Source organism: Curcuma longa, chromosome 14 (assembly GCF_044706935.1).
Source record: "Curcuma longa cultivar G26 ecotype Majalengka, Jawa Barat chromosome 14, ITB_CL_G26_1.1, whole genome shotgun sequence".
NCBI classification, from domain to species: Eukaryota; Viridiplantae; Streptophyta; class Magnoliopsida; order Zingiberales; family Zingiberaceae; genus Curcuma; species Curcuma longa.
The window spans coordinates 7,210,438-7,237,901 of record NC_133874.1 but is presented as its reverse complement, the minus strand read 5'-3'; the positions used below and the strand labels follow the sequence as shown (position 1 = coordinate 7,237,901).

Sequence of the window (27,464 nt, the reverse complement as noted above, 5' to 3'; positions counted from 1 at the left end):
AATAATAAAAAAATCAAACTAACTCGAAAAGCTAAATTTTATCAACTTACTAATTTGTTGTTGATTTTCTACATAAATTGAGCAAAAGTCAAAGGATCTCTTCTTCATTTCTAAATCATGAATCTAATTTTAATTTTTTATAAAAAAATATTTTATCTTCAATAAAAGATGAAATCCACAACCTAGTGGTTTCACGTTCGGTGTCATGATCATATGTAAGAAGATAAATTACGATTATAATATATGAGAAGGTATTATCTCGGCTTCATTAAGATTCGACTCTTGTCCACTTCAACAAATCTATTCCGTCATAACTAATTTAATTATGCCCCAGGAGAACAAAAAAAAATATTTTTTCTTATTATTCAATCATGTATAATTATCTAAATTTTCTCTAGTGCTATTTTGTATTATTATCTTCCATCTAAATCTTAATTTTTGAAACGATCAAATATGTTATAACAATTAAAATATGAATTCAATATTATTCACCTATCATTCACATTGTAACAAGTATGAAATCATAACTGCTACTAATATAAACATTAAATAAATAAAATCATAATTACTACAATATAAATTTAACATCCTTATCTAATATTTTCATTGTAACAACTATAAAATCATAACTACTATAATATATATACACATCCGTTCAATTTAAAAATTAAATAAAAAATTTAGATAAAAAATAATAATAATAAATATTTAAATAAATATATATAGCAGAACTTTATAATAAAGTGAGACATCATTTTAATGATTTAAAAATAAAAAAACGCCTTTTTAATTTGTATCCCATAAAAATTTAAATGTAGCTTTAGAAATCAAATTAAAGCTAATAATTATACAGTCACATTCACTGTGAAGATAGAACGATTAATGTTTATCCCACTAAATAAATAAAATCTATTATATGAAAATAACAATCTAGAAAAAAAAATCTAATTTAACAAACATGCTGGCAAACAGATAATCAAACATGTTCACCACTTTAAGCAACCTTCAAACTCAATCTAAACTGTTCAAAAGATCTAGATATCCAAACAAAGAACAAGGCCATGAACCTCGAGCAACAGATTCACAGCGATGCAACGAACGAGCGAGCTAGCCGAAGACTCATCCTTCTGAACAAGGCCATGAACCTTTCTTCTCCTCGGCAGATGATGCGAGTCCATGGCGTCCATACGGAGTAGCGATACGGCGGCCGCCGGGAACAGGAGTTCCACAAGCCATGTTAGCGATGGAACTCTGGCCCAGTGGTTTTTTCGCCGGAAATTGCCTCATTGTTGGACTTGGCTTACTTCCCGACGGAGGAGCTTCCGGCGCCGCAGCTGATTGCCTCTTCTGTTCCTGTACAAGGACGAGAAAGAACCACATAAAAGCAAAAATATAACATTAGTATCAATGAAAGCAATTTAATTATCTAACTCTTGTCCTGGTACACAATTCGATGATGAGTTCATGGAGCACAATAATTTGATTTTTAGAAAAATATTGCATGAAGAGATCTAGAGGATAAAGGAAATTAAGGAAATGGAACAACAGACCCGAGATCGTCGTTTCTCCTCTTCCCTTTGCTGCCTCAATCTGGTGTACTCTTCCAAGCTGTCGATCAAGCGTGCCTAAGTCCAGAGAATAAGATAGATAGAAACCTGAATCAAACTCTAAACAGCATATGTCATTGAGGTAGTGATTCTGTCGGGAACAAGAATTGCACCTTGTAATACATGAATGGAATTTCGTTCTCTCTCTCCCAGGCTTTTATTTTTGCAATCAAATTTTCTAACAGAGCTGTAGAAACATAAATATTGGAACCAAAGATGAAAGACAATCACTAAAGCAAAAGCACAAAAAACAAGCGAAATTAAGCGACTAAGAATTAGCTAGTTTAATAATTTCATGTACGGTATAATTTTAGCAAAGGGGAGCCCCTCGACACAACCGTAAAATTGCTATCATATGATTTTGTAGTCACGGATTTGAGTCGTGAAAATAACTTCTTACAATGTGATCTGTCTTTTCTCGGCCATCCATATTGATAGGAACTCTGTGCATCGGGACTATTCTGTTACAGTATAGTTTTAACCTCACACTTATTCACATCATGGAAATCGAGGTCGATCTAGTTGCTTCACCCAGGAACGTAGATCTGAATTTTTTCGATTTGCATCTGAGAATCTCACAATTGAACTTCAAAATATTTCAAATTTTATAATAGAAATGCAACATCTTTTTTCCCAAGTTATTCCTCGTTTATTTTGCTTATGAAACTGCAGCATTGTTCTCCTCTTAGTTTCTTAATTTAGTTTTTTTGTTTGCTTGATACGTCATTTGTAGAGTACAATTGTTAATAATTTGTATTGTAGTGCAGCAATAGAGTCAATGTCTTAAGCATTATATGATTTTTGTGACTAATACTATAAGATAGAGTTATATTGGTGCAGGAAGCATGGAACCCGGAGGACCAAGTCATGGAGGTTGTGGAGCAAGCGATGAAGCAGATCAAGGAAAAGTCCAACCTTCAGGCAACTACCCGGTTGGCAGGCCTTATGAACTCCTTAGTGAATACGAGGAACTGGGCCAAGAATCCAGCGGAAGGACCATCTTACACCTTGAAGACCACAACATCAGAAAAAGAATGACCCAAATTGAAACAGAAGCAGTGGAGCAAGTCTTCCACATTAATATCAGAGAACTGGAACAGATCTTCCAGTTCAAGGAATATGACTTTCAACATCATGCCCATCGAGAAGGAACAAAGAAAGACAATTATTGGAGACAATATCTTCCAGCTGTCATCAGCACAAGAAAAGAACTCTAGAATGCCTTTCTCCACTACCAGAGCGTGATAAAAGAAGTGTTGGAGCATCCACCATATTAACATATTTCTCAATATACAGGAAAAGGAGGAGGATAGAACAAAGAAAAAACATGGATACAACTACAAGAAGGTGTACTCGATCCAGCGGCAACATTCATGGCTTGTTGTTGCTTTAAAAAAATTTTCTGTTAAGTCATTGACTTTAATGTAGATTTTATGTAATATGAGCTTGATACTAGTTGATGTGATGTTTAAAACTTGTGTGATATCTATAGACAATCATTTTGGTTAGTGACTTGAAGATCTTATTATGTATTTTCTCTACCTTATATCATTGAATGATATGTTTCGTTCAATACATGATGTTTATTTCTATCAAATTTGTGGGATATATGAAGGAGATGCTGCCAGAATTTTATACTCAAATTTCGTCAAATTATACTCAATATAAACAAAATTATACTTTAATTTCCATAATATATACTCAAATTTTGCATATGTTTTCAGGAAATAAACTGTTTGCTCTTGACATTTTAGTCGACTGAGTCCAAATTGCCTCTGTTCGTGGATAGTCGACTGTAAGTAAATAACAGTCGACTAACATGAGTTTATCGCGAATGCACCGACAAATCACCTTAGTCGACTGAGTAGAGTCTCCAGTCGAGTCCAAATTGCCTCTGTTCGTGGATAGTCGACTGTAAGTAAATAACAGTCGAGTAAAATGAGTTTATCGCGAATGCAACCGATACAATGATTTTAGTCGACTGAGTAAGGTCTCCAGTCGAGTCCAAAATGTCTCTGTTCGTTATCAGTCGACTGGTAATAAATATCAGTCGACTGATGGAAGGTTATCGCGAATGGTCAGCATGGTGAAATAATACTCAAATTTAGGAAAATAGTACTGGATATCAATCGATTTATACTGAATTTTACACAAATCGTACTGAATTTTCCTGAATTAGTACTAAATTTTCACTTAGTCTAGACAATCCCTTCTTGGTGAAATAATATTAGTAAGCTCACTCTTGACATATTTTTCTACATGGTTACCATACCATGTAGATGTGAGGTTGCCTCATGGTCAGCATGGTGGGGGTGTCATCTCAACAATACTCAAATTTATAAAAATAGTACTGGATCTCACTCGTTTTATACTGAATTTTACACAAATAGTACTGAATTTTCCTGATTTAGTACTAAATTTTCACTTGCTCTTGGCATTCCCCAAATTAGTGAAAAATAAATGGTTAGTATACTCTTGACATGGTTTCCACCATGGTTACTAGACCATACATATTTGAGGTCGCATCAAGAATAATATTACACAAAGTAGTGTAAAAGTATGAGTTTACTCACTCTTGACATGTTTTTATACATTGTTACCAAACCATGTAGATGTGAGGTTGCCTCATGGTCAGCATGGTGGGGGTGTCATCTCAACAATACTCAACTTTATAAAAATAGTACTGGATCTCACTCGATTTATACTGAATTTCACACAAATCGTACTGAATTTTCCTGAATTAGTACTAAATTTTCACTTAGTCTAGACAATCCCTTCTTGGTGAAATAATATTAGTAAGCTCACTCTTGACATATTTTTCTACATGGTTACCATACCATGTAGATGTGAGGTTGCCTCATGGTCAGCATGGTGGGGGTGTCATCTCAACAATACTCAAATTTATAAAAATAGTACTGGATCTCACTCGTTTTATACTGAATTTTACACAAATAGTACTGAATTTTCCTGATTTAGTACTAAATTTTCACTTGCTCTTGGCATTCCCCAAATTAGTGAAAAATAAATGGTTAGTATACTCTTGACATGGTTTCCACCATGGTTACTAGACCATACATATTTGAGGTCGCATCAAGAATAATATTACACAAAGTAGTGTAAAAGTATGAGTTTACTCACTCTTGACATGTTTTTATACATTGTTACCAAACCATGTAGATGTGAGGTTGCCTCATGGTCAGCATGGTGGGGGTGTCATCTCAACAATACTCAACTTTATAAAAATAGTACTGGATCTCACTCGATTTATACTGAATTTCACACAAATCGTACTGAATTTTCCTGAATTAGTACTAAATTTTCACTTAGTCTAGACAATCCCTTCTTGGTGAAATAATATTAGTAAGCTCACTCTTGACATATTTTTCTACATGGTTACCATACCATGTAGATGTGAGGTTGCCTCATGGTCAGCATGGTGGGGGTGTCATCTCAACAATACTCAACTTTATAAAAATAGTACTGGATCTCACTCGATTTATACTGAATTTCACACAAATCGTACTGAATTTTCCTGAATTAGTACTAAATTTTCACTTAGTCTAGACAATCCCTTCTTGGTGAAATAATATTAGTAAGCTCACTCTTGACATATTTTTCTACATGGTTACCATACCATGTAGATGTGAGGTTGCCTCATGGTCAGCATGGTGGGGGTGTCATCTCAACAATACTCAAATTTATAAAAATAGTACTGGATCTCACTCGTTTTATACTGAATTTTACACAAATAGTACTGAATTTTCCTGATTTAGTACTAAATTTTCACTTGCTCTTGGCATTCTCCAAATTAGTGAAAAATAAATAGTTAGTATACTCTTGACATGGTTTCCACCATGGTTATTAGACCATACATATGTGAGGAGATATTGTGTTTAACTATGTTGAATCAAAATCAAATCTAGCCGATATCTTCACTAAACCACTTTCCGAAGACGAATTTAGCTATCTAAGATGAGAATTAGGAATGTGCTCGGTCGGTTAAGAAATCACTCCATGATCATCTTCACACTTTAACTAGATTGCATCTCTTACACACATAGACAATACCTTGCTTGTGTTTTTGTACAACTTAGATGGGAAGAGATGTTAGGATCATTCTCTTAGTTCATAATGCTTGTTATGATGCATTACTTTGGGCTAAGAGACTGAATTTTTATAGACCAATATATAATTCATGTGTATTTGGTTCGAAGATCATGGTTGGACATTCCATACCAACTATATCGATCCCTTAATCATGTTTGAGCGTATGTTGTCAACTTAGGTTAAATCCTTCAGCATTGCACTCAACTGATACTTTTAATCAGCTGACTGAACTGATATCAGTCGACTGATTCAGATATTCAGTCGACTGAACATGATCCTAGTCGACTATAATTTGTGTCCAGTCGACTAACCCCGCACAGAACCAAATTGGACTCGACTGGAAGCTCATTCCAGTCGACTATCTTGGCCATTCTTCACCGTAGACCCACCTTCAGTCGACTGAGTTTTAACTATAGTCGACTGATCTCGAACAGTGACGAAACTGACTCGACTGGGATTATATTCCAGTCGACTGGAGCTGTTTCTGGATCACCATTAATGAAGGATCTCGAATGTCTTCTAGTGTTGGGGTGGTCTTCGTCTTCTCGGCTTCCACGGAGATGGGAGACAGAGTAGTTATTGGGGTAATTGGAATTATGTCATTGCAATTAGCAATTGGAATGATTGAAGGAGGAGAGAAGAAGAGTCGGTTAAGCGTCTGGCGTGCTCTGCCTCCGATGCCCAATTTGTTCTAGCGACGGCGCCGGTCATGAGGGCGGTGCACGTGGCCTGCGCCGAAAGGAGCCCCAGCCACAGCCCCTGCAAGTCCATTTTTCCGACGAAGCTGAGGAGGATTGCCACCGGTATGCCGACCAAGTAGAAGGAGCCAAGGTTGATGTCGGCGCCGGTGGCCGGGCGGGCACTGTCGCGGAGGACGCCGCAACCGGCCGTCTGTGGGCAGTTGCCGAGCTCACAGAGACCGGCGATGGGGAGCGCGAGAGTGGTGAGGTGGAGGATTTCGGGGTCGCGGGTGAAGAGGTGTCCCCACTGGTGGCGCATGGAGGCGGTGAAGGCGGTGGCGGCGAGGCCGAGGCCGAGGGCTGCGGCGAGGGCGGCAGCAGCGGCGGCGCGGGCCTTAGCAGGGCGGTTGGCGCCTAGGACGTTGCCGACGCGGGTGGAGACGCCGAAGCTGAGCGCGTTGGGGAAGATGTAGACGAGGGAGGTGGTCTGGATGAGGATGCCCATGGAGGCCACGACATCGCGGGGGTGCGCGAGCAGGCCGCTGAGGAGGATCATCAGCTCGTACCACCACCACTCGAGGCAGACGGAGACACAAGACGGCGCCGCAAGGCGGAGCAGCGCTGGCCACCCGCGGAACCACTCGCCGGAGAGGAAGCCAACTCCACCGCCAGGTAACGTATCACGGCAGGATCTAGAGAGAAGGACGAAGAGGAGGAGGCAGACAAGGAGATTGAAGTTGGTCCACACCATGGCTGTCGCCACGCCAACTATGCCGGGGCGGAGGCGAACTGCGAGAAGGTACGTAAGCGGGCCATGGAGCGTCACGCAGAAGGAGGAACAGTAAGTGACTGGGAGGGTGATGTTCTGCGAGCGGAGGAATACGCGGAGCGGGTGGAGTAAGGAGAGGAGGAGGAGGTCCGGCGAGGCGGCCGCAACGAACACCTGCGCTACCTAGCTTGGTTTAATTAATGATTATCTGCCTTTTTTTTTATTAAGAAAAGGGGGGAGAAGAGGAGAGTGGAGAGAGGGGGATAAATTTGTAAATTTATGGATTTGGGGAGTGCATGCAAAGTTAAACTAAGTTTGGGGAGTGCATGCAAAGAAAATGTTGGATAGGGAGTGCATGCAAAGTCCAGTTTGCAATTGGGGAGTTTTCTCCAATTTACCGTAATTGGAACCAAAGATGAGAGACAATCACTAAAGCAAAAGCACAAAAAACAAGCGAGTGCAGCTATTTGAAGAAATTAAGCGACTAAGAATTAGCTAGTTTAATCTTCGACACAACCGTAAAATTGTTATCATATGATTTTGTAGTCATGGATTTAAGTCGTGAAAATAACTTCTTTCAATGTGATTGTCTTTTCTCCGAAATCCCATATTGATAGGAACTATGTGCATCGGACTATTCTTTTACAATATAGTTTTAACCTCACAAAAATATTGCAAAGCAAGTAAAAAATGATCCTATTCACATCATGGAACCTATAAGATGAGATGAAGCTGTAGGAGTCCTTGGGAGTACAATGACAAGAAACAGCATTTAACACATGCAATTTAGCAAGAATGCACATCATGAAATGTAGCAATTCCCCTATCAAAATGTAACTTAAATTTTTATTTATGTCAAGCTCTAGATTCTTCGTAAGCATATCTGATTCAATTAAATCTCAAAATCTAACTGGCCTCCTCATTTCATCCAACATTAAAATATCACATTATTATTCAGTCTAATAGCTAGAAATGTACCAGGTATTTTGTTCATCAGTATCCGAGCCTTTTCTGCACGTTTAAGATTCTTATGAACTCCTCGGCCAGTAGAATAGCGATTTTCATCCTGTTTGATGTGTCAAAGTACATCAGCAGCTTATATAACCGGCCAAGGTCTCCACAGGCAAGTAGTAAGTAAATTTTAGTGAGAAAAAAAAGGAGAAGAGACAGCTCATTGAAGTGATCATGCCAAAAGTTAACTAAATAATCTGGTCTTACCTTCTCATAATCATCAAGCCAATTTTCCTCCTCAGATGCATATTTCCATTTATCCACCTTTTCCAAAATGTCTTTTCGACTTAGAGCTTCCTCTTTAGCCTTCTGTATCTGATTATCCATGCTTGAGAGTAGTTCAGAGAGATCTGCCTTCCCTAAAATCACACACAGTAAAAACAAAGAAAAGTTTACCACAGCAGTAATCAAGTTCTTATGCTGTTGGCCATATAGATATACGTGAGACAACACCGTGGACCAAGACGATATTTAATGCAAGCAGAATTTCAAGCACATAACCGTCGATATACACATTAAGTTTATTTCAAAGAGTTCAGGATTATCCACACCAGTTAAAGAAGTTTATATGTCACTTCATCTAGAAGTTTACATGGTAATTCTCAGTCTATGTTCATATGAGATAAGTAATCTGTTATATTATTTACAATGGTTTCAAGCACATTAATCAAAAACTTTTCAGTAATTTAATATGTGAATATGCCAGAAGAAAATGCATTAGCTATTGCCCCTTCAACATTGAGTCCATCCTAGAGAATAAGATCTAGGATCAAGCTCAAGTACTGAATTCAAACAAGGCAAAATGTTATATCTCTGAACAATGTGCAGTATAAAAATACAAGGCACAGGCGTGCCCCTCATGTTGTAGCATGCACACAAAAACATAAGTTAATTAATTCAATAAACAACTGGAAGCTTCAGAAGAACTTGATCACACTTGAGTTGAGAAAGAACCAGAATCAATGAGGTTGACAAGCATTTTCCTTGTTCTTTCAATATCAACATCCATGTGAACACTTTCGTATATTTCATCAAGTTCACTTTGCTTCCTTAAAACAATTTCTTTCATCTTGACTGCTCTTAACGCGTTCAATCTTTCAACTTCAATCTCAACCTATTGATGGAAAAATTGCAAAAGGAATGATAATGTCATATTAAATCTAAAAAAATGGAAATCTTGTTCGACTTATATTATTAATGATGTATTTTACTTGGATGCAAATTAGAAGGGGAAAAAATTAAAGAAATGAATTTACCAATTTCTCCTGTTTTCTTGGGAAAAAGGAAAGAGGAGAAAGGAATTTAACTATGTCTAATTGTTCATTTACTCCAAGTGGGAGTTTGAGTCTCTAATAAATACATGATTTACTTTCTTCCAGTGGCCTTCATTCAAGTAAATAATATGAGCGGAAGTGGATGAAAGAGAGAAACTATAACTCCTTTCTTTTCTTTTCGTCTCATTTAAACTATTTCCTTACTCTCCTATACCTCTTCTCCCTATTCCTATTCTCCAGGTAAACACAGAAATGGTAATACATCGAACATTGAAAAAGAAAAAAAAAACAAGGGATATACCTTCTCAATTACATCATGTGCAAGGCATCCCTGGCCATGTACTGAATCAACGGAAGCAGATATCATGCAGGTTACATGGTCAAATCTTTCTTGCTCATTCACGGGTGTGTCCATGAGATTCCACAACTCTATGAGTGTACTCCCCAAATTTTGAAGCTACACAAAAAAATAATCATTCAGGAATTATCAAAAGTTACAAAAGTCATGCAGATTGCAAAACTCAGTTACTGCATTCTGAGTATACCCTCAATAACAAGGCCACTTGCAGCCTTTGTATTTTTTTTCTTGATTTACTGAATACACAGTTCCTGCAAGTCTAGCATGGGTGCCATTACTTATGAAATTTATTCTCATTTGAAGTTACCAAATCTAAGAATGGCAGGTACAAACATATAAAGAAATTACTTTCATAAGAAGAGAAAGAAATGCATAGCATGGAAAAGAATATTGTGGTTAGCTGCACCTTTTGCAACCTTTGTTTCTTTTCTTGATTTAGTGAATGAACAATTCCTGCTAGTCTAGAAAGGATGTCATTGCTTATGCTTCTAGTCTCATTGATTGCAGAATCATCAAAATTTTGATGCACTTCATGTATCATCTTATTGAAGTCAATAGATAATACAACTGATAAATCAAGTATTTGCCTGGTGTAGATATTAACCTTCTGGAATCGCAAATTCTGCAAGTTTTGAATAAAGTAAGCTAATTTTGTTCTATGTACCTAAAACTAGGTCATGTTTATAAAATAATAACCTTTTCTTTTTGAAGCTCAAGAAGTTGGGACTTCAGATCTCCCAATCTTTTAATTGTCAAATCTTGTTCATCTACCTGAGAAGAGATAGAACTTCCATGATGGATGTTACCAGATATTTCAGAACATACCCATGCAATTTGTGATTGAACATCGTGGAATTCCTTGATTCTTTCTTCTTTCATCTTTCTTAGATCCTCCAGCAATGGTTTTATCATCGCCAACTGTTCCTTGAGTGAGCCTGCTGCATTTTCTATCTAAAAGAGGAAAAAATAGAAATCAAAATGTTCATAAAAGGACCATAGTAACACGATGAAGACAAATAGCAATTCTACAACCAACATGCACAAATGATTCTCCTTGTTCTCCGAGTGTGGATATAAGACTAGATACATCTGCTTTGCCCTTCACCAACATCTGCTGTAGCTCTGCCATGTGTTTTCTGGTTTTGTCTACTTCTCTCCTGTACAGATCAAGACATTCTTGTTCAAGCTGCAGTATAGCCCTGTCTCTTTCAATGTCTTTCTCTCCTATTTCATTCCATAAATCCTGGTTCAAAATAATTGTTACTTTTACGGATTTACAATCCAATGTGATATGTGGAATAGTCCTTGCTAGAAACAAAAATATTACTACTATAACTGAAGATAAACAGCACTGCAATTCATGACTTAAGCCAAGGCACAAGTTGTCAGCTTTCAATGATAGCCAAACCAATAATGGTGAGAATGCTCACACTTTTATACAACTTCACATAGCTATATACAGTCCTCTAGCAGAATGGTAGGCCATCAACAATTTCAAACTCGAATGCGCAATCACACTAAACTGCATAAGCAAAGTAGTATAAAGATCTATTCCTCACCCAAAAAACCACATGCTGATGATACTTTAAGATATACGAGGATAAGCTACCGCATATAAGAAATAAGGTACTATATAACATCCACTGCAAATGTAAGAAACAACTATAGAACATATGAGCAATAAATTATGCTTCATAAATAATTACATATTTGAATCAATAGCATCAAGCTTGGATATTTTTTTTTGGTGTTTGACCATGTGATATCCCCACATGATATTGAATGTGAAACACAGTCCCATTAGGAGCAAGAGTGAAAGGGTAAACCCCACCCAATAATGTTGTCACACAAATTTGAACCCCTAATGTTTGGTGGAAATCCTCCACCTTACTTACCAACAAACTGGAAACCATAAAACTGGAAACCTTCTCAAATCAAATAGCAATCATCAATGCCGTCGACTATAAACCCAACTATGAAAAAACCATAAACCCGAAAATGGAGAGAACAGTCGCTCCAGAATCCCAAATAAGGAAAAAAAATCTTTGCAAATACGGAAGCGAGCAACTCAAAGACTTCGAATTCCTCCTCGATCTCCGAGTCTACAGCACAAGACACCGAGAAAGCAACGGCGCCGATACAAAAACCGACGAACAACGGAAAATAAGCGGAAAAGCTTCGCTGGGAAAAGAGGATCGGGAAAAAGAGGACGGACCTGTAGCTCTCGAAGCAGAGACCCACAAGAGGCGGCCTCGGCCGGAGGCGGCGGCTGCTGCGGCGTCGAGAGACGAGGCATCTCCACGCGCTGAGAACGAGAGATTCGAGAGATCGTCCACAGAAGAAGAAGACCGAGATTTGAACAGCGCAGAGCGCCGCGCTATAATGGAAAACGGAGGAAAGCATCGCGATGCGGCTGCTTGATTCAAGCCAGGATTCACGGTTCCTAGCCTCTATTTGCTGTTCAGAAAGCAGAAGGGACCCACGCTTCTATCTGTTGCAGCTCCGTCAGGGAGCAGAATGGTGTTTTCCGGATCTGATCAGTTCAGGGGATCTCGTAAACGGCTACGGTGGATTCTTCGGGAGGGGAATTGGGAGAACGGGACTTACGGTTACGATGTCAATTTTAGAATATTTTGAAATTCCAAGGTGTTAAAAGATATATGAGGATATTCAAATTCTAACAAAGAATTTGAATAATTTTTATATATATATATATATAACAAAGAATTTAATTTAATGTCGTATTCATATTTAACCTCTGAATTTAACTTCAAAAAATAAAATTGAAAAGGGCCCAACCGGATTCGAACCGGTGACCTATTGATCTGCAGTCAATTGCTCTACCACTGAGCTATGGACCCATTTGTGTCATTAAACTTACAGTTTAATTATTTTAATAGAGTCTTAGTGAGGGTCAAACTATATATTTAATTAATCATCACGAGTAACTAATAGTAAGGTTTTACATTATTATTTCGATGAATAATATTACAAAATGATATTTAAAAATAGTTTTTGTCATTTATCTTTTAGATATACACTCAAAGGAATCATCCTAAATGCATAATACAAAATTGTCTTTTTCTCAAGATAAGAATATTAGCATTTTGTCCTCTTAAATAGTGTAATTACGAATAATACCCGAAGATGGCAACATTTTTATAAAAACCCCCTTATTTTTTATAAATATTTTTTTTTTTTATTTGGTGGATTTTTTTGGGCCCACCATTAAGGTTGCTCCTTAATATCTCCTACTTCTTCTTTTCCAAGTCAACGCCATTTTCTTGTTCAACTTCGCCCACTCACTCACTTCTAAACCACTACACAACCAATTTTCCCAACTACTTAAAATTATTTTTAAATACGAAGAAATAATTTTTAAAATTATCATTTCCTAACAAACTTATCCATCAATTTAATCGAGTTTAAGAGCCTCCGTCTAACATAATTATCTGAATTATACTTGCTCTTATTCTTTTGTAGCAGCTATCTGCTAGCTTATATGCATCCGATCAAATTAAATTATGTTGATTTAAAATATATGAATATCATAAAATCTCTATCATTTACTTTTTTATTGAAATATTATTTTAATAAAATTATTATTTATAAAAATAAAATATAAATAATATAAAATCATATAAAAGCTAGAACTAACTTCTACCTGTTAAAAAATTTTAAAAATTAATCATGTCAAATAATATTCATTTAAAATATAATAGATGATTATGGAATCTTTATAATTTATTTGTTTACTATATTATTTTAATTTAGATTATAATAAAAAATATTATCAATATAAAAAAATTAATTATTATTTTTTATATAGTCGAATGATTAAAGTATTTTACACGGTTCGTGTTAAAAGGGGCTACTATTTGATTTTAATTAAAAATGAAGAGGATTTTGAAGTTTGCCTGTCTCGCCCGGGACAGGGACAGCACATCGCCCCCATACAATGTCTTCGTCCTTGCCTGATGAATTGATGATGAAGTCATATGCATCCTGTTGCCTGTCTGCGGTCGTTTATGGGAAATTTGACTCGAACAAAACCTCACGAAATCGAAATTAAATTGGACTTATTCCAAATTATTTTTTTATTTATTAATTCAACGAAGTGAATATAAAAAACATTATCTTTTATTTTTCCTCGTCTGAAGTCAAAATTTCAGGCTGATCTGATCTTCACGCAACAGCCGATGTCACACCCAAGCCACGGTTCACAGATGTACCTTCTCCAACGAACTCGGATCGATCGCACTTTTAGCTAAGACACGGTCCACGGAAATAAGCAATTCAGAGAGCGACACGACTGTTTCTGAGAAGACAAGTACCTGTTCTCGGTACTTGTTTGCACAGGAAATCCTCCCTCCAACGCGGACAAGGTTGGTTGCTTGCTTCAAAAAAATTTCCCCAATTTCTAATTTTCAAGTTAAAATAGTATTTAAAATAATATTATTTAATATATAATATTATTTTCCGATATTTTTGGAAATATTGGAAATTGTGTTTTTCTCGGGAATATCTTCGTGTTTTCCAAACCTGCTTTGGCTGACTTGAATCATCGCCGTCGATTCTGATCTGTAACCTCGCGGCGGCGGCGGAGCTCCATCGTCTCGTCGTCGCTTCTCCTTCTCGCCGCGATGGAGGTCCCTCCGGCTCCGGCGTACGATGGCATCGCGCCGACGGAGGCGGAGACGGCGATCTGGGACTGGGGTAACTTGCTCGACTTCTCCTTCGCGAACGACGATCCGCTGATCCTCCCCTGGGGCACCCCCGAAGAATCCGGGACGCCGCCGCAGGTGGAGTCGCCTCCTTTTCCTCTGCCTTCCCCCCACTCGGCGGCGCTGCCCTCGCCGGCCGCGGATTCGGTGGGCCGGGTCAGGAAGAGAGATCCCAGGCTCGTTTGCCCGAATTATTTGGCCGGGGTGGTTCCGTGCTCGTGTCCCGAGGTGGACGAGAAGGTGATGGAGGCGGAGAAGGTGGCGGTCGGCGCGAGGAAGCGAGCGAGGTCAGGCGGTGCCTCTACCAGCGTTGTGAGATGTCAGGTGCCTGGGTGCGAGGCCGATATCAGTGAACTGAAGGGGTACCATAAGAGGCACAGGGTTTGTCTCGAATGCGCCAATGCTTCATCGGTGGAGCTTAACGGGGAGCAAAAGCGCTATTGCCAGCAGTGTGGCAAGTGAGTTGTTATACGGCTAATTCTCATTGATTTCTAGTCGACATCGTATGTTTTCTTTTAATCTATAATTTTTTCAAGCATACATGTGCACTCCCTTCATGATGTACCGAGAAGCACAGATCTTTCGGCCTATTCATGATCATTTGTCCCCATCGGCTTATCTAGTCAGTATATTTGTTCTATAGTTCAGACATCCTTTCATATTATTACCACAGACATTCGTGTAGTATAATCTGACATCTATACGTTTTCTAATATCAAACCAATACTGTTTACTGGGTGTTACTCTAACTGCGGAACTACAAGATGGCAAATTTGAGAGTCAAATTATCGTCACTAACGTTTCAGAGGAGCAATCTCAGAGTTCATTCCCCATGCACACCCTATCTTTAGTTTTAGAACTTCATGCATTACTATTCTTCCAAGTAATTACTCTGAAAACTAAAAACATTAACTTTAGTACCCTCTAGAAACCACAAAGCAACCTATACATCCAGGGAAACTTTAGTACCCTGTGAGCATTTATTTTGGTTAGGTAACTCGTCTATTCTGCAGCAACAGGTGATGTATTCAATAGGATAATAGTTGCTGGTATTTCTTGGCATACCATCATATATGCCAATTCGATCATGTATTGAAACAAGTATCATAGTCAATGAGCAAACATTTTTTTTCATTTCTCTAATTGTACTGTTTGTTATGACTGAGTGTTGTCAGATAAGGCCATTTCAGTTCACATTCATTAATCTGACATCTTGAAAGGCTTAGAATGAAGTACCTAGCTCTAAAATATAGCTAGAGAGAGATAAATGATGGTGTTTTCTTATGCTGTATTATCTTATAATCATTTTTGTTATTTCCATCAAAACAAAGAAAATCCATTTAACAAAATCACAAGCAAGGTTTGTGGTATTGTTTCGAGTTGGGATATTTTCCCCCTACCAGAATGGCTGTTCCAGTGTGGCAACACGTTGTGTGTGCAGCATTGAGGAGTAGGAGAATGATGTTGATTCTTGGTTGGAGAAAACCCTACTTGAAACCTCAATAGAATGCCTCATTGGTAAAAGACAGAGCAGAAGAAGACTTGAGCCTGCAAAAAAGCTCGAGAAGAAGTCTCATTTCTAGAAGAAAATCTAGAGGAAACCTCCCTGCTTTGCAGTTCTGCTGATCACAGATGAAGATCATGCCTGGAAAAATGCTTTTCTCCTAATCCTTGTGCCAATCTGTGGGTGGGATGACATATTTCGTTTGTGTTCACTGGCCTGGGTTCGTATTCTAAACTATTATAAAAAATCTATTATGTTTTAGATCATCTAGGTATTTCTAGTTATATGACCTTAGAGCTCAATGACAAAATAGGATCCATGCGATCAATTCCAAATATTCTAGACACAAGGCTTGTTTTCGTTGTTGGTGCTGCTGATTTTGGTTCTGCCCAATCATACTTTTTTCTTCATTTTCTTCCACAATCAACTCGATGGATGATTTATCGGATAAATCCAGATCATCAAAACCTTAAGCTAATTTTAAAGTTCAGAAATGCTTTGGAACCTTATTGCAACCAAATTATTTTCAGGAGTTTGAGATCCTTCTAAGACATTAATTTTAAAATTTGTGGTAAAAAATCTCTAGGGTTAACTTTCTTTTCTTCTTTAAACATGACAAATTTTATGCCATTCTATATCATGGTATGTGTAAATTATATGTATTCTGTGGCAATTCATCTTGTAATTTTTTGTTCAAAAAGATTTTATGTTTGTCTCTAGGCACATCTTCAGAGTTTACCTATAAATTAAGCAGCTCCTGGTGTTAGATTGATGTTTTTTAGCTTATCTGATATTTTTCTGAATTTTCTATACCCTTGGATACATGCTCTTGGTCTGAAATTTTGTCCTTTTTTTGAACCTTTTTTGCTTTCCAGGTTTCATGTTTTGGCCAACTTTGATGAAGGCAAACGTAGTTGTAGAAGAAAATTAGAAAGACACAACAAAAGAAGGCGGAGAAAGAACAATGATCCAAGCAATATAGTAGAAAAAGAAACAGAAGCTCAAGGAAACCCACTACTAGGTGTTACATGTGATGGTGAACTAGTAAAAGGTTAGTTTCTGAGATAAAAACGGTAAATGTGACCTAGAGGTCACGGGTTCAAATCTCTGGCAATGTGTTAAATTCAAGGATTATAGAACATTTGCTCTAGTTTTTCAGCCATTTCAATCGAAAGAACTACTGGATGCATGCATTTTCAAAGAATTTCCAGCCCCAAAGGATAGCATTTGCAGTTATGTGATATTTAGATACAGGGTGCTGCTAACACAATGCAACTATTCTGCTCATTACCACTTTGTTTGATTGATTTGAGCTGCAGAACTGTCACTCAACAAAACTATATGTGTTAATTGATCCATGCACCAAGGTTTAATTTTCATGCTTTGAAGTACCTCACAATTCTGTCAACTTCTACCTGATCCAAATTCATCTTGTTGACCCTAAATCCTAATCAATATAGACACGTTTGGCAAGTATGTTAGTTTTTGATCAAAGTGTGATTCTTGGCGCATTGCAGTAAGGAAATCCTTCAATTTGTTTCTTTGATGAATAAGAATTTACTATGGAAATTATACTGCTATCTAGTGTCATGTTGTTGTAGGAGCCTTGTGTTCTCTCTTGTTTATCCCAATCATCCTTGTTAAAATTGATTGACTAACCACTTACCCACCCAAAAGCTTGAACTTTTATGAAATGGACCAATTTATATTTATATAATGACCATTGCACTTGTCCTTGTGGTACCCAATAAGCATCACAAATGTTCATGTGAAATCATTTGACATCATACTTGTGCATAAGACACCAATGGGTGTGTATATATATATATATTATAATTTTTTGTAAAAAATTCTTGTTGGTTTTATAGTTAGGTTACTATTGTTCCTTAAATCTATAGGTTTCTCAATCCCAAGAATCAATTAAGTTTTTGTGCGTGTAGCTCCTAGTCTAGTTCCATGAGTGAATTTGCTAACTAAGCCCATAAGAGGTCCTATAATCAGAGATATTTGTAGAATGGATTACCCAAGGAAATTAACCATACTCTTTCCCTTTCTCCAGGTCAATTTAGTTTGACAAAATTTCAATCTATTCCATCCTCTTCATTAATGATTGGATGAGCTCTCAGTCAATTTAATATATTTTATAGTGAAGTTCAACTCATTTCTACATAATTCCTTGATTTTGTACTTTTTTAAACTTCTGCATTGATATCTGTGAATGATTGGTTTCTTAGGAAAGATCAAATCAGCCTTTACCAATACTGATCTGACTCAGGTAATCCGTATTTCAATTGATTTTGACAACCATGATCTTTACTCTCCTACAAGTGTAGTTATTTATTCTGCTAAATCAGTTTCATACTTTCTCTTATTGCAAACCCTACTCTCCTCAATTGCTTATAGTCTTTAATCTCTACTATCATACAAGTTAATGTCCTTTTGTTAGTTTATGGTTCCAACACATTTTTTTCATGTATTTTACATGTTCAAAACTTGGATCTTTCCCTCCCTTTTTTCCTCTTCTATGCTCTAGAGTTTGTCCAGCCAAATAATTGATCCATAAGTGTTTCTATCCTGATATAGTTTAGTATTGTTCAAGGATCAACTTAAAATTTGGACAACCTATTTTTCTTGAATTTTTCCATTGAATTACAGCTGTGCAAACTGATTTATGTAACTTACACTTGCGAGCTTTACATTTTCTTTCTTTGGCATGATGACCAGAAATATAGGACTGTAGTTTTATTATTTTATGTGTTATTGTGTTCCTATTTGCTATGTTTCTTCTTACTTTAACACAGCATAAATGGGCCATTTATTTGATTGGTTCATTCTGATTTGATGGTTTTTCTAGAGACACCACATGTATTAGGGTGCAACACAGCTGAGACAGTTTTGAGCAGTAAAACTCAGGATGGGGAGACTGTAGACTCTGAAGATGGGCAGGGTTCTCCCATTGCTTCACTTCCTAGACTTAAAAATGATGAGCTTTTAGCTTCTGTTGAAGCTCATAAGGATGAAAGGAATTCACTTTCAAAATCTTCCCCTTCAAGTACATTTTGTGAGGAGAAGAGTGCTTATTCATCTAGGGTGAGCTCTTTAATTTTCATCTGCTTATCTGTTCTCTTTTTCTACTGAATGTCAATTTTATTAACAAAGAGTTAACAGTGCTATTTTTCGCTAGTCAGAGAAATGATTGTTATAAGCATTTGGATTGTGATGCATTACTTGATTGTAGTGCCCTACAGGTCGAATATCATTCAAGCTCTATGATTGGAACCCTGCTGAATTTCCTAGACGGTTGCGCCATCAAGTAATTTTTCAAGTTTATGCAATAGTTAATTTTGAAAAGCTCATTTTTTCTATAAATGGTAAAATGACAAAGTCTCTTTTGCAGATATTTCAATGGTTGGAAAATATGCCTGTTGAGCTGGAAGGTTATATTCGACCTGGATGCACTATATTGACTGTATTCATTGCAATGCCAGAGTCCATGTGGGAGAAAGTATGATCCATCGTTTAACAATCTGTATTTCTTAGTAGCTTAAGTTTATTGCAAATGCTTTCTCTTCATTTCAGATGCTTTTAATGCCTTTTAAAAATAATATTCTGCTTCTATATTTGGGGAACCAAACCAGTTTTTTTGCATATCCTGCTATCAAAGACTACATTGTCCAGGAAACTATTGTTATGTCAACTATGAAGCTTTTCTTTGCTGTTGGCTTTACTTTTACGCGTTTGAAAATCTAGTTATTCTTGACCCTATTCAGATGATATGCAAATTGAGAGATAGTTGCACAAGAACTTCTTGTTGGTACATTTCAGTTTTTACCTGACTGTTTTTATAACTACTACTGCAAACAGTTAATTGGTTGTTGGTGATACGATATCCTTGTTAGTAATTCTGTGGTTACTCTGCATGTTTATATGAATTGGATCTGAGTGAGTCCAATTCTGATAGTTGACTGCCATCAAACAAAAACTAAATCAATGATTCATCATTTAGCTAGGGTGAGAATAACAGATGCATTGAAGAGATGAAACTTATCCAACTTGGAAATATGATATTCATTCTATTATGGTGGATTTTCCATTTAGTTTGAACTGCTTCACATACTGCATTTTTGTGTTTGTATCTGGAACAGCTTCACATACTGTATTCATTTTGCCGGATATGTTTTGATGAATGAATAAGAAAAATGATACTGCAAATCATTGGTTACTTTGGAATCTTTGTTACTGGATACTGCTACAAAATGTTGGTTTATTATGACCTTTGATACTGTTTTTTATTTGTTTGCTATATGGCTCAGTACTCAATATCAAGTAAGACTATCATATCATTTATGCTCACACATATATTTCCAACTAATTTGTACTTTCATATGGGAAAATTTATGGACGAGAATATAGGAGATTAAGTCAAAATTAAAGAAATTTTCTCTTGGACTGTTAACTAACTGAAGTTTTATCCATCAATACTAACTATTTTAAAATTTGTTTTAATCATTTAGTAACTTCTGCAAATTTGCTCATGCTCTACTTGATACAAATTACAAAATTGTTCATCTTAAATTTCTCACTTACTCGGCTCTCAATAATAGTCAGTTCTTTATCGTCTATCATTTAATTTGCTCAATTTTCTTTTGTGTGAGACGATGTTTCCCTGTTGTGATACATTCAGTTGGTTTAATTATTGACAAAATTAGGTTCATTTTCTCCTATCAGATAACTCAAGATGTGGCTCATTCTTTGAGAGACTTGATTAATCAACCTGGAAGTTTGCTACTAGGAAGAGGAACTTTTCTTATTTATCTCAGCAACACAATCATTCAGGTCCTACAAGGTAGGATTCCATAATCCCTATTCATTCTCATTAATATTCCTTCATCTAGCTTTGCTAACTATCTTTTCTCTTTTAATCTGTACTACAGCATAACTATTTATGAGCTGGAATCAGCTAATGCAGTTGGTAATTAGATTGAGTTATTGTTTCTCTCAAAGCATAACATACTAGGAGGTCCCAACTATTATTTTATACTCTTAATCCTTGGAATCTTCATCTATCCCCTACCCATGTTGAATATGTGAAACTGTGAATCAGTAATCTACTCTCCCATTTACCACATGGAAAAGCATTCACAAAACGAGCCATTGCAGACTGAGATTCCATACTTGTATGGGATATTCACATGTAAGATCTCAGAACAGATTCATATGTAGACGATCATCAATAAGGTAATACAATAACAAAAACCATTATTATTTGAGATAAGATAGACTCCATGATTAGATCCAAAAGGAAAGAGCTACCTTTATGCGTACAAAATGGAAAAGACATGATAGCATTTGTCAAACTCACATGTCTTACATTAAATCTGATTAGGGAGCACAGAAGACTGAGAACTCCGACATTGATGGATGATGAAGATGACAATGCCACTTGTATGTATGGCTTGGTGGTTGGTAGAGTGAATGGATCCTCAAGGTATTAGACTACATGAGACATGACCACGATCAATATTGCCTTCATTCATAGTTCCTGAAATGCACAGTGAGTGGAAAAAAGTTGCACACTAGTTGACAGATCTTATAAGTGTTAATGAAGAATATGTTCACAGACAATTGTGGAATATAAATTTTTTTAGAATAATGATAAAGTATGCAAAGAATATTGTTGTCATGTTAACCATCAGCTAACATGAGTGATGGATTGAAAGATGAAAGGTGAAAAATAACTTGCAGTTACATTTCATATGAGAAGATGTGCTAGAATCAAGCAACCATGGAGGCTTTGGAGTTTAACATGGAAGCGTTATAGAAGAGTTAGGGAGAACAAATCTGGAAGAACTAGAGTCATTGTAAACCAAGACATCAACCTGTTCATGCTCGGAAGAGCAGAGCAGCCCCAGGACAATGGACCGATTACAGCTCATGTAGTAGAGGTTCACCTAAACTTATCCAACAATGCTGTAATGGGTGTTTGGTGCAACCAGAATGAACACATAGTGGTTAAGAAATCTATCCACATTTAATACCCTTGTCATTGCCATAACTGCCACAACCTTGTATAACAATATGAGCAGCAACTTTAAATGGAGATGAGGAGGTTGCAAATGCATGATAAAAGCACACCACTTAGTAGCCAAGAAACATTAGAAAGAGTTTGTACAGTGGCATTTCTAAAAAGTGCAACTGGAAATCATCAAAACTAGAGGAAAAATTTCCTAGAAGTCTTCATGTTAGTGCATCAAACTTTGAGATCTGTTGAGATAGGGTGATGGAATGGTAAGTTCATCCTAATTGCCTCAGAACCAGCAATAATGTATTATTCTGACCATAGTTTTAATGGGAGCTTAAAAATTAGTGGTATCATATCTTATCTAATTCACAACTAGTTTTATATTTTCTTTGATTTGCAAGATTCAACAACATGTTCTATTGATCTACTAGCATGTTTATTTTGAACCTCTTGTTCCAACTATTAGGGAACCGCTTAACCTATACCTCTTTTATTCTTTAGAACGATAATGGTGAAAGAATGAGTGGTGTAATATACTTGTATTCTTCTTCAGTTTTATTCTATGTTTGATTTGTAATGGTTATAATTCTTTAGTGATGCAATTCTAGTTATTGATGGATCAAAATTGTAGACCTGGATTTGGAATCAGTTAATTTTTCAAATACATAAGGACCATTTTGAGGCATCACAATGTAAATAATTGTTTGCACACAGTTGAGAACATTTCACAAGTTTCTTTTAGTTAACACCACCTCGTCTTATATTCATGCTCGTTTAGGTCATTTTATGAACAGCAACCACATCCACAAAATTTCTTAAAATTGATGCATATTGTTCAGACGGCACAACACTGACAAATATCAAGATGGAGGTGCAGGCACCGAGGCTTCATTATGTTTATCCGTCTTATTTTGAAGCTGGGAAGTCACTGGAGTTCATTGCATGTGGCAGTAATCTTGGGCATCCTAAACTTCGGTAGTCTACTTGCCTAACAATTTTGGCTATGCAGTACTAGATAGTTATGGTTATAATAACTTTACCACATGGTGAATTTTCTCAGTGATTGCTTTACATTCTCAGCATCATTTCTGCTAGATTTGTTATATGCTTTGTTGGAAAGGTGCATGCCACCCCATATGCATCTCAAATAATTTCAAATTCAGTATGTATCCATTTGACATCAATTGTGCATTGCATGTTTGTGAAAATTTGAGTTTCCATTTGGATTGTCCCTAATTTACAAACCGCATATGGAAAAAAAAAAGAGAGTGCTACTTTTCACTTGTGAGTTTTTCCCAATTGGGAGGACTACTTCTTATGCACTCACTGCATTGTGATGTTTCTAAAGTATGTTCATTGTACTAGAAATTTAAATGTTTTAACAGATAGTTCCTTACACAAGAAGCTACCTGTTGTAATAAAAAATATTTCATGTGGCAGGTTTCTGTTATCGTTTTGTGGGAAATATTTAAAGCATGAAGTGGAGCAAATCACCACCAGCTCTGAACATGAGCTGTTCAGGATAAAAGTGAAACACACTGATCCAGAAGTGTTTGGCCCTGCTTTTGTTGAGGTAAGCTTGCTTTAATGAATTTCAAAAACTGATAAATTTAATGCTCATTACTCTTCAAATAAATTAACAAAATTATTTCCATTTTCCAAAAAAATACTTGCTAAATGTATTCCAATTAATGTGACCTCTCACCTCTGGTCTCACGTTCCTTTCCATTCTTTTCCTCATGAAATTATGGAAAATTATTTTCATACACCTCTCTATTAAAACTTTCTCCTACAGGTTACTGTGACCATATAATCAGTATCTAGCCTGGTGGCGGTGGCGGTCAGTTAAATCACCCAATGCTTATGACCAAACATCTAGTCTAGTGTTTTGAGTCTGTTTGCCTACGTGGCACTCAATCAAGTCTGCTTTGCAGGAACAAAGGCTATTGATGACACCAATGATTGTCTAGACGCTTGTCAGGTGTTAAATAGTGAGTTAAATGTGGCAGTAGTAGTTATCTGAATGAATTATGTAGTTGGTTTCAAGAAATGGTAGTCGAGTATGGACTATGTTGTTATTCGGCCCACGTACTAGTATGGTCATAGTAGGATGTAATGTTATAGTCATTGCTTTAGTTTATGAAAATTGGACATGAGAGCGCACAATTTGTCCTGTCGGTTCACTGTTTTTGCAAATGAACTGGGCCAAAATCTGGTTCAATAAAATTTTATCCATTAATTGGACTGGACTTTTTTTGCTTCTGGTTCAATTTAACTCAGTTGAAATAGCCGATCCAGTTCAGTTTTCCAAACATTAATGCTTTCAAATTGTGTTGTAGTTGTAACAAAGTCAAACATAAGTTTATCCATCTTGTTTAAGTTACTTCAAAGTTAATAAAAATCAAATAAAATGCTCTAAACTCAAAATAAAAAACAATCAAGACACAACCAATGCTATCTTACTACTTTTCTACTAGCTGCTAGGTGTTGTTGCCTCTTTGAGATAGAGGTATACATGGGTTTCTTCTACATCCACTTGGAATCCTTTGATTCACCTCCGTTTGCTCCATCATCAGTTGCAAGGCCACACAATAATAAGATCTCTAGTTTTGCATCCCTCCCGTGTAACATGGTATCTATCTCGTCTGCTACACCTTGGATAAATACCCTCTATACAAGTGATTTGTTGCTTGGATAGCTTGGTGCTCATGTATTACACAGGAAAAAAAGGAAGGGAAGAAATATTTCATTTTTTGTTCTGACTACTAATATCTATAAATCAGTTCATTTGGCAAACCATTGATTTTTTTGGAACTTTAAGATTTCATTTTTTTTTTAGGTCGAAAATGTGTCTGGAATATCCAACTTTATCCCTGTTCTTGTTGGTAGCAAAGATGTCTGTTCTGAACTAGAAAGGATTGAAGAGCTTTTCGCTGGCACCCGTGATGACAGCAGCTTGGTGTTCCATGCTGATGCCTCAAGATCATGTAAAATTCTTATGTCCAGGCAATATGCTATGTCGACGTTGCTCTTGGACATTGCATGGTTACTGAAGGCACCTCATCCAGAAGAGATAGAACACTTATGGAGTTTGACAAATGTCCAGAGAGTAACTTCTTTGTTGAAATTTCTACTCCCTAACAAGTTTTGTAGCATCCTCCGAGTAATAGTGTGCCACCTTGATGATCATATTCTGATTAAAGGAGTTGACAAACCAGATAGCTGGACTTCTAATGCTGACCTGAAGCAATTTCACGAGTACCTTAACCATGCAAAAGAAATTCTCTTCCAGGAAAAGCTTTATCATTTTAGATCAGAAGTAGAATCAAGAAACTCAGTTTCCAGATCCCTCATGCTACAATATGAAAATAGTAATATGGGCGACAACTACTGTGCAAATCAGGTATTTCGATTGTTTCTTCAAGTTGAGTTAATTATAATTCTTACAATGTTTTGATAACAAATAGTGTCACAGATGACAAATGAAATTATAATTGGTTTATCTCTTACAGTGATATTGATATATTGATAGTCATGGATTTGGCCTTCACTCTGAGATTAATTCATCATATTAAATTTGCTTGAGGTAGCATTTATGTTTGGTCTAACTAGAGTAACTGCTTTTGGGGCCTTATTAACAGTGAAGTTAAAATGTTAATATTTCAGAAAATAATTCTTTTTTATATGGCAATAGAACTACTTATAGTTATATGCTTATCTTCCTAGATGTTAATATGATATAAATTCATTGGTTCAAGTTCCATTTTGCCTTGATATTCTAAATGTAAATTAGATCTCAATATGGATGTTGCATTTAAGAATATTGATTAATCATTCAAATTCATGGATATTAACAGTAGTGTCTGACTTACTTGAGAAGTGAGAGGTGAGATGAGAAGGAAATTAGGGAGGTTGCAAAAGTTAGTTATATTTCTTTGACAGTACAGCAGGAATGTAGCTCTAGCTCCTTCAGAAATGGTAAGTTCTTTGGAACAAGAAGCGGGTGATCTGAATAATCTTGCCTAGTTGACTTTTACATCTCATCTCTGTGCAACTAAACAGATCTGTATGACTTGTTTACTTGGATTGATGGATATTGGTACGAATATCTGCTCCTAAGTTTTATGTGTGCTCTTGCTAATCAAAGAAGTTGTTCTAAACTTATCGCAGGACAATGAGGCGATTAGAGACAGTTCATTCCCAGACCCACTGCTGCCATCCATGGAGCATGATGTCGAGGTGCCACTCGTGACCAAGGATATCATCCACAGGCATACTTGTTACCAAAACTCTTTTGTGGATGTATTCTCAAACAAAATCACAAGGTCTCGCTTTCCTTTGTTTATAGCCGCAAGTGTTATTTTGTGTTTAGTAGCTTGTGCCATCCTCTTCCACCCGCGGAAAGCCGGGGACTTTGCAATTTCGATTCGAAGATGTTTGTTCGGTGACACAGCATGAGTCTGACCAACCTAACCATTTGATTCTGCTTCCCCACTTTGTATAGTGTAATTGTTTATGTTGTACTTGTTGCAAGGAGCATTCTTAAATGATAGATGTTCAGGTCCTGGATGAAGTTTTATTTTCCATCTGTTATGCCAAGTCCATGGGCTGTTTGTCTTATCCCCACGATCGTAATTTTCAGTTTTGATTTTGAACTCTATTTTGTTCATTTTTATCTATAAGATTGTGATAATCGAGTTAGAATCAATGACTTGGTGTATGAAAATCTTTTGGCCTTTATCATGCCTGTGTTCTTGAGCTTGAACATTTTGTTGTTGTTTTTTTTTGGCAAAAAATGATTGGATCTTGATTAGGAGTGGGTAAAAGTTTAATTAAATCCAAAAAATCGATCGACTTGATTAAATTTAAAAATTCAGGTTGATTATTTTAAAATTTTAAATTTTTTTATAATAAAAATTTGATTAATTCAATTAATGTTTGATTTTTTAAATTTTTTATTTAGATTAAATTGAATTAATCAAAATAAAATAAAAAAATTATAAATTTCGAATTAATTGAAATTTTTTATAATATTTTAAAATTTTATTTATTTCAGTAAATTTTTTCAAAAATTAAATTAATTGATATTTTAATTGAAAATTTTTATTTGAATATTCAATCAGTTTATTAATTAAAAAATTTTGATTCAATTTGATTTTAATTAATTTAATTTGATTCCATTTTAATCGAATATTTATCTCTAATTTTGATTAAAGTAGCTAAATACTCTTGCATATCAAATATGATTTAGAAATTATTGTCTCTTGGACATAGTTGATTGGTTAATAAAATTATTAAAGTGGATAAGAGTCAAATTTTAATATTTCACTTTTGTTGGTGAAATGATTTAGAAACTATTAAATTTATTAGTAAATTAAAATTATATGAAAATAATTAATAAACAAATA

At 36.2% G+C, this 27,464-nt stretch overlaps 2 protein-coding genes, 1 non-coding gene and 1 pseudogene across 3 annotated transcripts; 1 reads left to right on the top strand and 3 right to left on the bottom strand.

Moving 5' to 3' along the window:
* Nucleotides 1-1,112: 1,112 nt before the first annotated feature.
* On the bottom strand, nt 1,113-12,102 carry LOC141845677 (65-kDa microtubule-associated protein 5-like). The gene is made up of 11 exons (XM_074733730.1): nt 12,022-12,102; nt 10,843-11,049; nt 10,503-10,757; nt 10,213-10,428; nt 9,750-9,905; nt 9,129-9,288; nt 8,382-8,533; nt 8,142-8,229; nt 1,721-1,794; nt 1,551-1,625; nt 1,113-1,353 (listed from the first exon to the last, which is right to left on the bottom strand). Exons 1-11 carry the CDS (start codon nt 12,100-12,102, stop codon nt 1,120-1,122), a joined length of 1,698 nt encoding a protein of 565 aa, XP_074589831.1. The 3' UTR covers nt 1,113-1,119.
* On the bottom strand, nt 6,125-7,966 carry LOC141845340 (protein DETOXIFICATION 48-like; annotated as a pseudogene).
* A 493-nt stretch (nt 12,103-12,595) lies between the features above and the next one.
* Nucleotides 12,596-12,667, bottom strand: TRNAC-GCA (transfer RNA cysteine (anticodon GCA)). Its single transcript has one exon. It is a non-coding gene; the product is annotated as a tRNA-Cys (tRNA).
* Nucleotides 12,668-14,367: 1,700 nt separating this feature from the next.
* LOC141845676 (squamosa promoter-binding-like protein 9) lies at nt 14,368-26,640 on the top strand. The gene is made up of 10 exons (XM_074733729.1): nt 14,368-14,988; nt 16,910-17,085; nt 18,889-19,124; nt 19,273-19,347; nt 19,432-19,539; nt 20,763-20,880; nt 22,896-23,031; nt 23,497-23,629; nt 24,896-25,459; nt 26,227-26,640. Exons 1-10 carry the CDS (start codon nt 14,450-14,452, stop codon nt 26,512-26,514), a joined length of 2,373 nt encoding a protein of 790 aa, XP_074589830.1. The 5' UTR covers nt 14,368-14,449; the 3' UTR covers nt 26,515-26,640.
* The last annotated feature ends 824 nt before the right edge of the window (nt 26,641-27,464 follow it).

Excerpts from the sequence above, each read along its gene's own strand:
- LOC141845676 (XM_074733729.1), top strand. The coding sequence starts at position 14,450 with ATGGAGGTCCCTCCGGCTCCGGCGTACGATGGCATCGCGCCGACGGAG. Across the intron at positions 17,086-18,888 it reads TGATGGTGAACTAGTAAAAG|AGACACCACATGTATTAGGG; the intron begins GTTAGTTTCTGA and ends TGGTTTTTCTAG. Across the intron at positions 20,881-22,895 it reads AATCATTCAGGTCCTACAAG|ACGGCACAACACTGACAAAT; the intron begins GTAGGATTCCAT and ends CATATTGTTCAG.
- LOC141845677 (XM_074733730.1), bottom strand. The coding sequence starts at position 12,102 with ATGCCTCGTCTCTCGACGCCGCAGCAGCCGCCGCCTCCGGCCGAGGCC. Across the intron at positions 11,050-12,021 it reads CTCTGCTTCGAGAGCTACAG|GATTTATGGAATGAAATAGG; the intron begins GTCCGTCCTCTT and ends ATTTTGAACCAG. Across the intron at positions 8,230-8,381 it reads GGCTTGATGATTATGAGAAG|GATGAAAATCGCTATTCTAC; the intron begins GTAAGACCAGAT and ends CACATCAAACAG.